Source organism: Ammospiza nelsoni, chromosome 3 (assembly GCF_027579445.1).
Source record: "Ammospiza nelsoni isolate bAmmNel1 chromosome 3, bAmmNel1.pri, whole genome shotgun sequence".
NCBI lineage: Eukaryota > Metazoa > Chordata > Aves > Passeriformes > Passerellidae > Ammospiza > Ammospiza nelsoni.
The window spans coordinates 64,006,552-64,020,600 of NC_080635.1; the positions used below are offsets into that span (position 1 = coordinate 64,006,552).

At 40.5% G+C, this 14,049-nt stretch overlaps 1 protein-coding gene across 1 annotated transcript; it reads right to left on the bottom strand.

Annotated features, from left to right (window-relative positions):
- Window positions 1–1,216: 1,216 nt before the first annotated feature.
- On the bottom strand, window positions 1,217–13,610 carry SMPDL3A (sphingomyelin phosphodiesterase acid like 3A). Its single transcript, XM_059468005.1, has 8 exons — window positions 13,404–13,610; window positions 11,754–11,967; window positions 10,523–10,667; window positions 7,616–7,712; window positions 6,192–6,370; window positions 4,866–5,046; window positions 2,895–3,019; window positions 1,217–1,730 (listed from the first exon to the last, which is right to left on the bottom strand). The coding sequence occupies exons 1-8, from the start codon at window positions 13,492–13,494 to the stop codon at window positions 1,419–1,421; spliced, it is 1,344 nt and encodes a 447-aa protein (XP_059323988.1). The 5' UTR covers window positions 13,495–13,610; the 3' UTR covers window positions 1,217–1,418.
- Between the last annotated feature and the right edge of the window lie 439 nt (window positions 13,611–14,049).

Consider the following 14,049-nt stretch of genomic DNA (forward strand, 5'->3'; position numbering starts at 1 on the left):
ATTTACATATCCATTTGAGGCCAGGCAGAGTTGATAGCTCTAAAGAGTTATGTTCACCATATCTTATCCAAGCACTGAATTTAAAATACAGGACTGCCTGCTGTGCACTGGAGGACTTGTTTCTGAATGCAAATTTAACAAACCAATCATCTCCTCTGTGGATGATTGATGCATGAGAAACCTGAGGTATCCAGGTCTACAGTTGTGCATGCTACAGACTGCAAAACTATCTGAAAATTTTCTGCTGCATATTTTAAGCTTGAGTAGAAACAAACCCAGGAAGTTCCTCAACAGCTGCAGTAAACCCATCAATTGGATTTGTTTTGTAGCCACTTCTACAGCTCCCCTTACTCAGGGATAATATAGAGCAGGTTCTGTACTGTATTTTGTTGACCAAAGTTTCCAAAAGTATAGCTCTTCATGTGGCAGAAAAATGGGTAAAGGTCCTTCTTGGTTATACACACACCAAATAAAGGGCCATCTTAATAGCATCATCTCGTGCACATATTTAGCCATAAGAAGAGGAAGAAGCAATCTCTGCAATTGTAAATTTGAACATGTGATAATCTTCACATTAAGTGAAAGATTAAAGATTCTCTTTGAAAAAAAAGAAACCTAAGAAACAGCATAAGTAAATGTTTACCCGTGCCACACAGAGAATGTATATGCTGAGTCGAATTACTGATGTTGATCAATTTAAACCTGATATACGGTCTGCTGCAAAATCTCATACCAGGACACTTTTTGGTATGAGACACAATGGTATATACATAGTCAATAGTAAGAAAAAAGCCCTCTGTGCTGGGCAAATATATTCTGAAAAATTAGATTAAGCATTTACAGGATTGAGGTTTACATTCCATTAAGTCACTTTTATGCCATCATTAGAAAATGCCCCTAAGAAGTGGGTTTGAGGGATTAACAAGGAAAACTTGGCACAGAGAGATTTATAATACTGGCTTTGAATCATCAACATAACTGCACTCAAGTCTCAGCAAATGCAGGTTTTGCCGACTTCAGTTTGCAAATGGTTGAAACCTGCCCCCATAAAAATCCCATGCCTGGAATGGCATTGCCTATGTTTACACACCCTGAGAAATAAGACTTGGATTTACAAAGGCTTGAGTGAGGAACTTCTATTCCCACACACTGGGATGCCTGTTAGAGAAGGTACAGTACAGGACACTTGAGACAACAGCAAAGTATCTGGCCACTATTACAAAGCAAATAAACTTTTATTTAGATTATAAAGGAAAACATATTTGCCAGAAGAAAGATCTAGAGAGTTTTACTGCACCCCTGAAATGTAGAGAAGTCCCACAGGCTCCCTGTCAGCATGTCAGTGCTTGAGCGAAAGAACAAGCAGGTTCTTTAAATCACAGGCTAAAGCCACTATCTGCATTAACTGCACAGAGATTTCATCTCCACACTGCCTCCCGATTGATGCAGTCTGTGTATGAGTAGGAATCTAAATACTGGATTGCACATATTTGGCAGGTCTTGCACCCCTCTTCGCAGAGAATAGTTTTGTCATAACTCACAATATAGTTACTGTAATACTGCTCAAACAGTGTGCTGTGTGGCATAGACAACTGCTTGGCCATTTCATGTAGGCTTTCTGGCTTCAAGTCTTTGATGCCATAAGTTTTAGTCAGGATGTATTCTAATTTCCAGTTTGATTCATTTTTCTTGTTGGCGTCTCTGAGGTCCAAGTAAAACTGCCAAAGATCCTACAGTTAAAAAAAAAAAAAAGAAAAAAGAATGAAAGAAAACATAGGCACTGCTGTATTGCTTTCTTCCCTGCTTCATTAAGTCTCTGGAGTGATATATTGATTAGGAAGCTGTCACTCCTCATTATTCACATGTGAATAGAAGGTCACGTCCCACCCCAAGAGCTGGGCTTTCACCCAAAGCTGGTACTCGCAGAGCGGTAATGGCGGGGGGATGGGGAGGAGAAGAAAAAGGAGCCACAAAGGCAGCAGTGGCAGTGTTGGAGGTCTTTCCTGTCCAAACTCCACAACATTCGTGTCTGCCTTAGGAGTGAAGCAAAAGGGTGAGAGCCAGAAGTTGCTTTTCTGTGGGCACTACTTGAGGGGCAGAATGGACAGAAAAAGAACGGCCCAGAGAGAAGTTAAGGAAAAGGAGGGATGCCGATGCAGGAGTGAAATCTGCACAACAAAGGAGCAGCCTGAATTAGCATGGGTCTCCAGAGAGAAACCCCAGTCCCAATCAAACTGCAGGGTGCATTGTCACTGAACTCGGCAGGGTCAAGACTTTATCCTGAATTACAGAAAGTCTAAACCATTCACAGCCAAGATAATTACACAGGATTCACTTTATCTCCAAAAATCACATGAAACTACAAAGTAGAAGTCTTCTACTTTTTATTTTCCTTCTAAATATATCTAACATTTCCTGTAAAAACTCTTTATAGGAAGTTTTGTGATTGCAAAAGACATCATATGGTTAAAAGTGCTTTCTTCATCAGCTCTTTTACACCCTTTAGAAACATTTCATGGGCTGCATCCCAAAACTCAGGCTATCACCAGCTAACAACATTAGTATGTAAGCATGCCCAGGATTTAGGTGAATCTCTTTCACTCTTGCAGAGCTCCCTGCAAATAGTTTTAGGATTTTGGCCAGAAAAATTATGTCTTTGATCCTACATCATAAGACTATTTGATACAGACCAGAGAGTACTGGGTAGTTCTGCAGGCACAGAAAGACCAACCAAGTTATCTTTCATGTTTCCTTTCCTTTGCCCAGGAAGAAAAACTAAGAGTAGGCACCAAAATCCCATCACCAGCAGCCATAATACTACAAAGGCTGACATCTTGCTGTAATTTTTACTGACAATATAATGTCTTAAACAATGCTTTAAAATCTTTCCTTACCAGCAAGCTATAGTCAAAAAGATCATACTGATACAATCTGACACCAGGGTTATTGGACTCTGTTTGCAGTACACTCTTCACTGGTGTTACAGCAGGTGCCACAAACAAGGAATTGACTGGCTTTTCTGCAGAAAAAGGGAAATTGAGGAGATAGTTTCCTTTCAAACTTTTCTTTTTCAAACAAATGTTTTTGTAGAGTACCAACACAGCAAAAACAAGACTGACAGGCTTAAAGACATTAGAATTTATCTGCATCACTGTGAACTGCCATACTTCCAATGGATAGACTAAACCTTGTGTGGAATATCATGGTACCCACTCCAGTGTGTACCACTGTTTACACTAGAGGCTTCCCAGCCAATTCAAATGCGGGTGCAAATTTGCAAAATGGTCTTGCCTATATGTGAAGTCTCTGTATTTTGTATATTTCTACTAAAGAAATATATGAAAACTTTAGTTGCTGTTTCTATACAGTATTTTACATGTTGCTTTATGTATTTAGGATGTTATCAGAAACACCAGGGTCTGTTTCATCACCTGACCCTTAGGAGCCCAGCACCTATTGTGTGAACACCAACCTTTACAGCAACTGAAACATGAGGATGTGAGTTTTATTGGGATAGAATGTGCAGGTGAGTACACTGGGAAGTTCTCTGTGGAACAAAAAGGAAGCCCTAACTATTCCCATCTCTGACAGCATCACAGTAGTGAAATCACAAGGTCAGCCTTCACATATAGGCAGAAGTTTTGAAAGTTTGGAAATCAGTAGATTCTTCTGGAGAAAATACAGATGAATTCTATGTCAGTACACTGGTTTTGGCTGCAATATTGCATTTATCTTGAATTCTCTAGAATTTTGTCAAGAGGAAAATGTCCTGAATAGAAGATAGTCTAAAACTGTACAGACAAACACAATGTGTATTTGATTGCTATTTAAATTTTGTCAAAAGATGCAAAATTACTAAAATAATTGGGAAGTGGTTACTTGCACATGCAAACTTTAATGTCAAATACTAAGATCAGTCTGTTCCCAGTAAAATTTGCAGTAGAGATGATGATTTCATGAACAAATGGGACAGTGTAAAAAAACACAGGTATAAGACTGCATGGAGCATCATTTGAAAGAAAAAAATAATGAAGGCAGTTCTTTCACTGGGCTGGATTATTTTTTACTAGAGATTAACACCATGTAAAAAAGTAAAAATTTGGAATAGTATTACTTAGCATTTTGGACATTGCTCATATGAGTTCATACAAATCATGGATGAAGAGCCACTTAACAATTGGGTATTTTACATAAATCAAAGCAATGAACCTCTTACTGTTCTATTGGGAAGAAAAAACTTCTTCTTTAGAGATGCTGAGTGCTCCATATGGCCATGCCCATGCTTAGAACTAAGGGATTTCAAAGCAATAAACAAAAATTTCAACGTGGGTGATTTTCTTGAAGGGAAATTAGCTGATCTAAGAGATGCAACAGGCAGAGACTTTCTTTCCCCTACCTCCTGCTTACCCTTATCTTAATTAACTTTGAAGCAGCAGGGAACTCAGCAGAGAGGCACAGTAATGATCCAGGAAATACAAGAACATAGAGCATGTCTAGCTGGCCTGAGAACATTCCCTTTGACACATTACACAATAGCAACTGGCTGGTATAATTTGCCCATGTCACTGTGAGAGCAGAGAGGAAAGACTAGAAATTCTTGTCTAGGCATAAGGATTCATTAAAAAAAAATTAGGAAGCTTGGGGAGTCTCTGCTGACACCAACAGAAAAAGACAGTCACCCTTTCAAGGTTCTCTTTGGAAATCGGAGTTTGTGAGACTTGAACTCCTGCAGATAAGTAACAGTATTTCCAAGTTTACTTTTTTCAATTATTTATAAGACAGGCTGACTGCAAAGAGCATGCAAGAAAGTATTGATTTGCTTTTAATCAGGAAGGAAAAGTTCAAAAGTCAACAAGCATCATTACCTTCTTCATCCAGGAGGACCATGATACTATCTCTATGGGTATGTCCAAAAAACTGGCCCGCAATAACACTACTGTATTTGCGAAAAATCTTTACCAGTCTCTCATTGTAATACTCCCTGATAGCTGTAGTATTCCTTGCATATGGCAAGTATCCTACTGGGACATGACCTATTATATACACCTAAGGGATTAAATACAGAAAGCACAATTAGCACCTTCATTTGAAACTTAAAATCGTAGCTGTATCCTAGAAGTGGTTACCAGTTTCATAATAATGCTGCCTTTAAAAATGGCATTCTAAAAGCTGTAAATCATGACAGGTTTTTTTAATATAAAATCCCAACAGGAAAATTGCTTAAGTTCATAATATCAAGATACTATCAAATTTAGCATCTTGCTGGGGAGAAAAAAAATCTATGCATGATTTTAGGCCTAAGGAAAATGTTATCAATTACCTCACATGAAAAAAAAAAGTTACTAGGGCAAGGCTTATAATTTGGCATCTCAAGGGGACACAAGAAACAAATTATGTTTGAGCATTATAGAGTCTGCACCAGGGAGTCAGAGAGTCACCAGAAACATGGATAACTGGTTAAACCCCTCTGTCTGAGTTAGAGACTTAACACCAACTGCACACACCATGCTGCAGGGTTTCCCGAGGAAAGGAAGTCCCTCCTTTCTCCTGATTGTAATATAATATTCTACAATTGCAACACTGTAGCAAAATGTAACCATGTTTCAAATTAAACAGAGTTGCTCAGATGATGATCCAATCTCCACACCAATCAATCAATCAATCAATCCATCAGGAGCCAACAATTTAAACCTTCACTTCAAAACCTGTGTATTAAAGGACAAGTTATTATAACACTCAAATCATAGCAATTATTGCAGCTTGACTAAGTTTTGTTCTGACAAACTCTTTTCTAATTTCTATTTTTGATACCTTAAATTACATTACAATAAAATATGCTAGCTTTTGTCTTAGGTCAAGAGCATGTTTTAAAATAAAAGGCTATGTGTAAAAAAGGTCAGATACTGACTTCTGCAGTATTTTACATGGTAGGAGAGAAAAGGTATTTTACTGTATAATTTGAGAAACTTCATTCAACCAGTTTATTAATTGTTGCAGTAAAATGGGCATATTAAAGGAGGAATGATTAAAAAATAAAATTTTGAAATTCTGACTTTGTAGTATCTTTGGCAGCATTTTTAGTCTTCTAGAAGCATGTTTACACTCTCATTATCTCTACTTCTTCCTTCTTTTTTTTTTTTTTTTTTTCAAAATTGAAACAAATAATGATAGCTTCTGATCCTGATCCCTACCTTTTCCTGCTTTTGTGAAGAGGTTTCAAGTATGTCCTCCAGCCAGGCAAACTGGTTGGCTGGGTCAGTGATATTCACAGTTACCTTGTTAGGGCTGTAATATAAATTTGTGTTCAGACTGATTATCCTGAGTGATTGATGGCTGTTACTGGATTCAAACAGCTGCGTGTAAAAGCCGCCTGTGAAAATAAGACCAACATCATATGACAAATTAAAGGCCTCAAAGCACAACTTTACAATCAAAGCACACCACTGACAAAATACCCAACCTTCCTCTTTCTAACAGAATATCATGCTTATTCAAGCCACAGTCACCTTATCCCACTAGAACATATCAACAATGTTTTCAGCCACATTTTACTAAAAGTTGACACTGAATCATTTATGAATTATTGCCTGTATTATCTTTGTGTTTATTTGACAGTATTTAGATACAATTATTCAACTGACATGGAAAAAGCGCCCTGTAATATTTCTTCAACTTTGACAGATACAGTAGCTGTTAAAGGTCCATACTTCATGAAATACAGCAAACATACAGGCTCCTTCAGGAGGAACTGTTTAAGTTTAGTAGCTTTGCATTTTGAAAGTCATTTAACTTCAGACTGATGATATGATGAAAAGTAAGGATCATATTTTTCAATCCTTGCTCCCAAAATTCTCCATGGCATGCTGAGCTTTTTCAATAGGTATAACTTCATTGTTCATGGACTTCAATAGAACCATGGCAACAGAAGCATAGCAATATAATTTAACTGCCTCTTTGAGTTTTATTATCCTTATCCAAGTTTCTACTTTCACTCTTATCCAGAGTTTGCTCTCATTCAGGACACAAAAACAAAAATGAAACTTCCAAATTCCTAATGTTTGAGTGGATTGGAAATTACATTGAACCTTTCAGTCCTTTGCAAAAAGGAAAAATTCTAATTAGGATATAATTATTCTGCCAGTTTAGTAAGTTGCATACAAACATTAACAGCATAATCAGCACAGCTATGTGTTATCATACCCTGAATAAAAATGCACCTATTCAGTATGCTCTGAAATACATATACCATTAAAACAGAAACAACATTTTAACAGTTTTTTCCCATCAAAGTAAAGTTTTTGTGTGCATCATATGTCCTCATCTAAAAAGTGTTATGAGGTCTTGAAAGCAGAGATATTTCACATGCATTGGTACAAAGTCAATAACACTAAACATGTTACAAGAAGTGATAAATATTGCAGCAGAAAGTAATAAATGTATTCTGAATATAGGCATTGCCATTCAAAAAGATCAGTAACTTCTTCCAGGAGAAACATTAGAGATAATCCATTGTTCTGACTCAACCTATGAGACTTAGCTAAACAAACAGCACAAATCCACAGAAACATTAATTCTCGAAGCCCTAGCTTCACAATGTATTACTGCCATACTTTACCTCTTCTGAAGGTACTGATTGCTTCATCACTTAGCCAAGGTTTCCAGAAATCTGCTACAGCATTGTAAACTTCACTGGTAGTTACAGGAAGCTGGTCCTGTGAGAGAGGAGAACCTGCCTAAGTCTTAGTATTCAGACACACAGACAAAAAACCCACTAAATAATCCTGCCTGACCTCTTACATAACATGTAAGTGTATCCAGTCATCACCAGGAGGAATTCAAGAAAGAAAAAAAACCAATTTCTGAATGTCTAGTATTGCTGATCAGGAACAAATGCCTAAACTTAGAACTGACTGCATGGCGTTGTAAATGCATTATTAAACTAATGCCAGAAATGTGTCAAGCCTTAAGAATACAGTAGAATGGAAAACCATACATTCTGCAAAATTAATAAACATATCAAGTCTAAAAACAAAGTCATTTGGATTAACACAGGTTTCTTTTTCAATAACTTGGGTTTCATAGCAGCTCCCCAAAATGCCACTTCTGCCCTCAGAAACATTCTGGTGTGAAACAGTACATTAGGACTGTAGCACTCTTCAGTCTGAGCCACAGGCTGATGGCACCCATGCTCTGATCTAACCCTGACAGGAAGATACCAGCCTGCCCTTGCCTTTCTTAAAATATCTGGAGTCTTGGTGCTAGAAGGAAAAACACAGGGGTTGAAAAAATTGCAGTGCATGTTTTCTTAAACATAAAATTTGACCTTTCCAATATCTTTGAAACTAAACCTATGTTATTAGAGGTTTAGGAAGTAAGTCTCTGTCTAGGAGCAGAGCAATCAGACGATGTCTGTTGAGACATTTGTTGATTGCAGTGCCCAGACATGAGTTGTTAGGACACACCTTCGAGCCAGAGCTAACAGTCACTAACAGACAAAAACCTGATTCCAGATAAGAGGCCATGTAATGGATTGAAGGTGCTTTGGCCCAGGAAGTCAGTGCTCTCTGAACTGCTAGAAGCAGTCTCAGGATTTGTCTTAAACAGGAGCAAGAGTGTGAAATAAGTAAGGCCGAGGTCACAATATATGATCTGAAAGGTATCCCAATGCTTGATCAACCTGAGTAGTATTTTAACATGTTCTGCAAGAAAAATCACTCAGGACTGTTTAATTGTTAAGCTCAGAACACAAGAGAGCAATTAAACTCTTTGGTTCATGGTAAGTGCACAGATTTTACACTTGCTTTGGAACAGCCTACATACAGTGTGTGGCTTGCTCTATATCACTCCCAGTCTACAGGACAGCTGCCAACCATATCCATATGAAGAAAAGAAATGTCATAAAGAGAAAAAAACAAATATTAAAAAACTGAACAATCTGAAACGACCCCATAGCGGGGATTGTCTGATCCCATGCCTTTTTCAAAGAATAACTGAAAAGCAAGCCAGCTCTGCATATTAGTGAAGCATGCCATTTTGAAGTATCACAGAAACGCTCCTGAGTGGCTTTGTGCAGGGAGAATGAACAACAATCACCAGTTATTCCAATCACCAGCTTGTGTCAATTCTCTATTTGCTGCCCATCTGCCCCTCCTGACCATCTTTTCTTCCTGTCTTTAGCTTTAATTTCACAAACAAAATTCATACTTGTTGAAAAAGTCCCAACATTCTTTGCTTACAAGGCTTTTGTAGGGTTTTTTTCCTCTACCAAAGGAGATTGCTGAATAACAACAATTCTCTGCTAAGACATTTTTAAAACTGAAACAAAGTGAACATGAAACACTTTGTGACACTTCAGTTCAGGTGTTACTTATTGAAATACTTTCCTAGTCATTTCTAGTGAATCAACCTGTCCCCATGTACATGCATATGAAAAGCCAAAGCTTTACCACCACAGTAAGAGCTCCAAGGACTGAAGTCACAGTTTGGTTTGTGCACTCACACTTCTGATATACATCTAGTGGTTACTTTGTCTCTCACGTTTCCTTTACCCTGTCTCTCAGCACCCCTATTAGGAAACCACCAACTCCAGCAATGACACAGGCTGTCACACAATCACCTGCTGTACCAACCTACACCCTGACAGGCCTAATAAATACCACAGAAAGCTGGAATACAAGCCTTGAGGGTGTGAAGGGGTGTTACTAAATTCCCATGAAGAATTTCAAACAAAATACTTCAGCTGACTCGCTTCACATGCCTTCTGATCCCCTCACATCCAATGACAGCATTTGCTTCTGATCCAGTGTGCTGCCAGATCGACCCACAACACACTTTAAAGGACAAATGAAGCAACTGTTTACTTTGGAGTATGCCAAGAACAAAATTCAGCACAGTCAAAGTGAAAAAGCACCATCCTCAGCTGAACATAACTAGTGAATCATCAATGTGATTATATTGGAATGTCCAATGAGGAAAGAAAAGTAGACATATTTTTAATATCAATGGCAAAACTATGGGAACTTTACAAAAATTCTGCCATTACTTTAGCTAAAACACAACACAAAAAGTCTAGTGATGCCAGCTGACAGATTTCCAGTAGGCCTTTGAGTAGGTTTTAAACTTACCACAGGCTCACAGTTCCATTAATGATGTCACTTCTGATAGATGTAAGTTACTGTATACACATGCATGACATACACAGTAAGGAAAAGTATGTGTGTATTAACTATGTTGACACCTGGTGGTTCTAAGCCATGAGGAATGATTAGTGATAAATTTGTGTGATCCCAGGCCATGTACAGATTCTACCTGGCATCAACATTTCCTTAGGTAAGAGCACAGAGTGATGTATAGCTTCTGTTCAAGAGTGGAACTATTTATAATATTAAATGCTAATTGAAGAGGTGTAGAATTTTGTTTCCAGAATAACAGTTGCACATAATTAACTCTTATTTTTCAGATGTGCTTTCCCAGGAGTTAGGAACACACTCAATATGATGAACAAATTTCTAACTTGTTTTACCTGTGGCCAGTAGTCATGATTGCCTAAGGCTGGGAAAACCTGAAGATCTGGAAAGAAATTACGAATTGTAGAACTCAGATTACCAATGATGCTAATGACCAGCTTCGTGGAGAGCTCATTTATGGGAACATGAGGAGGGCTATCTCTGAAAAAGGAAAAGGCTTGATCAATAAAGGTTGTTAACAACACAAGGAAGGCAAAAAAGTCTGCAAGCAGATCTACATTCTAGCATCTAACATTACTATACACCTTAATTAAAATCACAGAATCAAAAGCTCTCTGCAAAGGCTATTGTTTAAAAAACCACGAACAAGTAGACTTGTTCAGACAATGCGTATCTTATGATTCATATTTATCATAATGAAGATTTCTTAGACATTAAAGTCATAATTTTGAGCTACTGTGAAGTTTGCCTTATATATCTTTCATCACCTGCACTTCATTGCTAGTTCCTTTTTTCCCTTTTAACAATATCCTGTTGAAAATTAAGTACAAGAAGGTAAGTGAAATAGATTAATCACTTGCCTTCATATATTTCTTAACACTTTCCCATCAAAAGTAAGTGATCTAACAAACAAACTAGTTCTCACACTCAAAAATACTAATCTCTCAGATAAATTATTCATTGATGTATGCCTTAAGAAATTGTGTGATAGCAGAACTGAGAGTTCTGCTATGGCAGAAGGGTAAATCAATTCTATCTATTATGAATACCTAGAAAGTAACAACACACAGTAGTATGCCTTGATAGCATAGTACTATGAAGCTACTCCTTTTCACACTTCTTTGTCTGGTCCCACTGCTGTGGCACACAAAGCCTCACAGGTAACACCTCTGTGAGGCAGTACAATTAATAATACTGTCGACTGGAAGAGGGAAGGTAAATGTTCTTACTCAAGAGAGGCCTGCAGTGAGTCAGTTACTGCCATGACCTTTCCTTTTGCTTTTTCTACTTCCCACCCTCCTTGCACCATTTCTGTTAACTCACACTAATATAGCCATATGCTAAATATCACAGTGAACAGTCCAGCAGTTACCACAGAGATCAAAGTCTGTTCCTGAGGCCTTATATTCTCACTCAGGCTTGCACTTAGTAGCCATTTGGACAACTAAAGGGACAACTAGCATTAATGAGATACTGAACTCAAATCTGTTGGTGCAAATACAAACTTGTGAGGTGCCACACTATCTGGCTATCCAGCTTTAACTACAGAGCGACTTGAACACTTACCCTGTCCAAATCATGAATGAAACCTGCTCTTTTGAATCGTTCATGAATGCAAATGCTGACAAAATAAGTTGATAAGGAGAATCACACAAAAAGTCTCCAAAAGGGCCTGGGTTGGAGGCATTGACTCCTTTGGAAGAAGAACAAACTTTGGTGCGATCAGGGGTAATGTGGTAAGTTGGATCTAAATGCAGGTCAGATACATGCCAGAATTGCCCTGTTTTCAGAAAACAAAGATTACAGGAAATGCATTATTTGCATTTGAACTGGATATACCGGGTAATGCCAAGTTTACTCTAGTTTATCTACTGTGACTCCTATTCAAAGTTAACAAATTGTTGATTAGCCTGCCTGATAAGTGTGGGCAAGTTCTTCCTGAGGAGTCCTTCCCGTAAACCGCTTAGAAAAACTGAAAACAGAAGCAGGGGCATGGCTTTATGCTATTCACCAAAAATGAAATGGAGATTGGAAGGAACTGAAAAATCAGCTCCTTTTCATTAATAGCAATCTGGAAACTGGATAGTAGAGGAGGCAATATAAGGACTTCTCTATTCCATTTGATAAAGAAAGGGAGCTGCTTTTAAATTATTTTTCCAGACCTTCCCTGGCTGGAAGCTACTGTAAAAGATGACAAGAAAGATGTCTCAAAAGAAAGGCAAGAAACAGCATGTATGCAGAGACTAGACTTCTCACCATAGAGCAGCAGCGTGTCAGCCTTTACCTACTCACTACTTTCCAGGCTGACATGCTTTCAGCCACTGTGACACATGACTGTATGGATAAAGGAGCTGAGAAGTATAGGAATATGCTGAATAAGATGAACAAAATCTGTGTTAAGACTATTGACCGTCAAGTTACATGTAAAATAAGATTAATTTCTTTCTGTCAGTTTCAAAGCACTTAGTGAAGGCACACAGGTATCTGGGGCAGTGGTTGTGAAATAGGGACAGATTTAAATTGATTTTTCCCAAGGTCACACACTAACTCTATGGAGTTTTATTTCAGGAATCAAAGACCAGAGATGATCTTCAAAATCTTTACAATTGTGACGCCTACCAACAGGAGACAAGACAAACGCCGGGACGCTGCTGCGTGCTTGTTCCAAGGCAAGCGCGTGTAACACGGAATGAGAGTTCTGTGGGAAACCTTTTCGGAGCACTCACCTGCACGCACGCCCTGAGCAGGGATCAGGCCCAAAAGAGCGTGTGTGTTTGCTGCCAGGCCAGCACGGCCCAGCACAGCCCAGCACGGCCCCACAACGCGGTGTTTGCAGTGCGTGCCTCGGGACACCGAGCCAGAGGCAGGGCAGGGCTCACCTCACTTCACCCGCCGGCCTGCCCGGGCAACTAAATATAAACCCCGTGTAACCCCCCGTACCTCAAAAGTGCCCTGTTGACTGATTTAGCAGTCACGTGTGGCCGAAGTCAGCTGGGACAGGGAATGCTACGGCAGCAGGTTCTGTGCGGGCAGCAGTGCCAGGGGGAGGAAAAGGAGCGCAAGCAGGGACCGCGCAGCCCACCCCCCTCCCCGCCGCCGGGCTGGCAGCGGCCCCCGGCCGGGCCTCCCTCGCAGGGCCGCCCCTCACCCGCCTCCCCCGCCCTGCACGGGCGGCCCCGGCCGGGCCCTTCAGCCGCTGACCCGCGGCCGACTCACCCACGGCGGAGCGGGGCCGCTGCGGGCCGGCCGGCGCCGCCTGCAGCGCGGAGCAGAGCAGCGCCAGCCCGAGCGCCAGCCGCAGCTCCATGTCGGCCGTGCGGGAGCGCCAGGCCCGCCGACGGCTCCAGCGGCCGGGAAAGAGGCGAGCCCCGGCCGGCTTGTGCAAGCCCCGGCGCTCCGCGGGGCCGCCGGAAACCACCGCGCCCCGCCCGCACCTCTCGGGGCCAGAAGCCGCCCCAGGCCGCCACCCCGCTGTCGGACGGCGGCTCGGGCCGTCGCCTTGAGCCGGCCGTGCCCGGGGTGACCTTCAGGAGGTGCCACCCCCGGGTCAGCGCCAGGGAGCTCGCAGGAGCCAAGCCTGGCCGCGGGCAGGGCTGCAGTGGGGTCACCGGCTGGTGCGAGGCGGCCTGAAGGAAGGCTGTGCCCGACACCCCACACCGGTCTCAAGCATCTCTTGGAAGGAAGGAAGGTTTCTCATAGCATACATGTAAAAACGGATCCTGATTACTTAAAAGGCTTTAAAAAACAAAACAAAGCAAAAACCCAAAACCACCCAACTTGATGAAAAATACTATCGAGTACGCCTTTAATACAGCTTAAGGGAACTGATGAGGTATATTGTAAATACAAGTCTCCCCGGCCA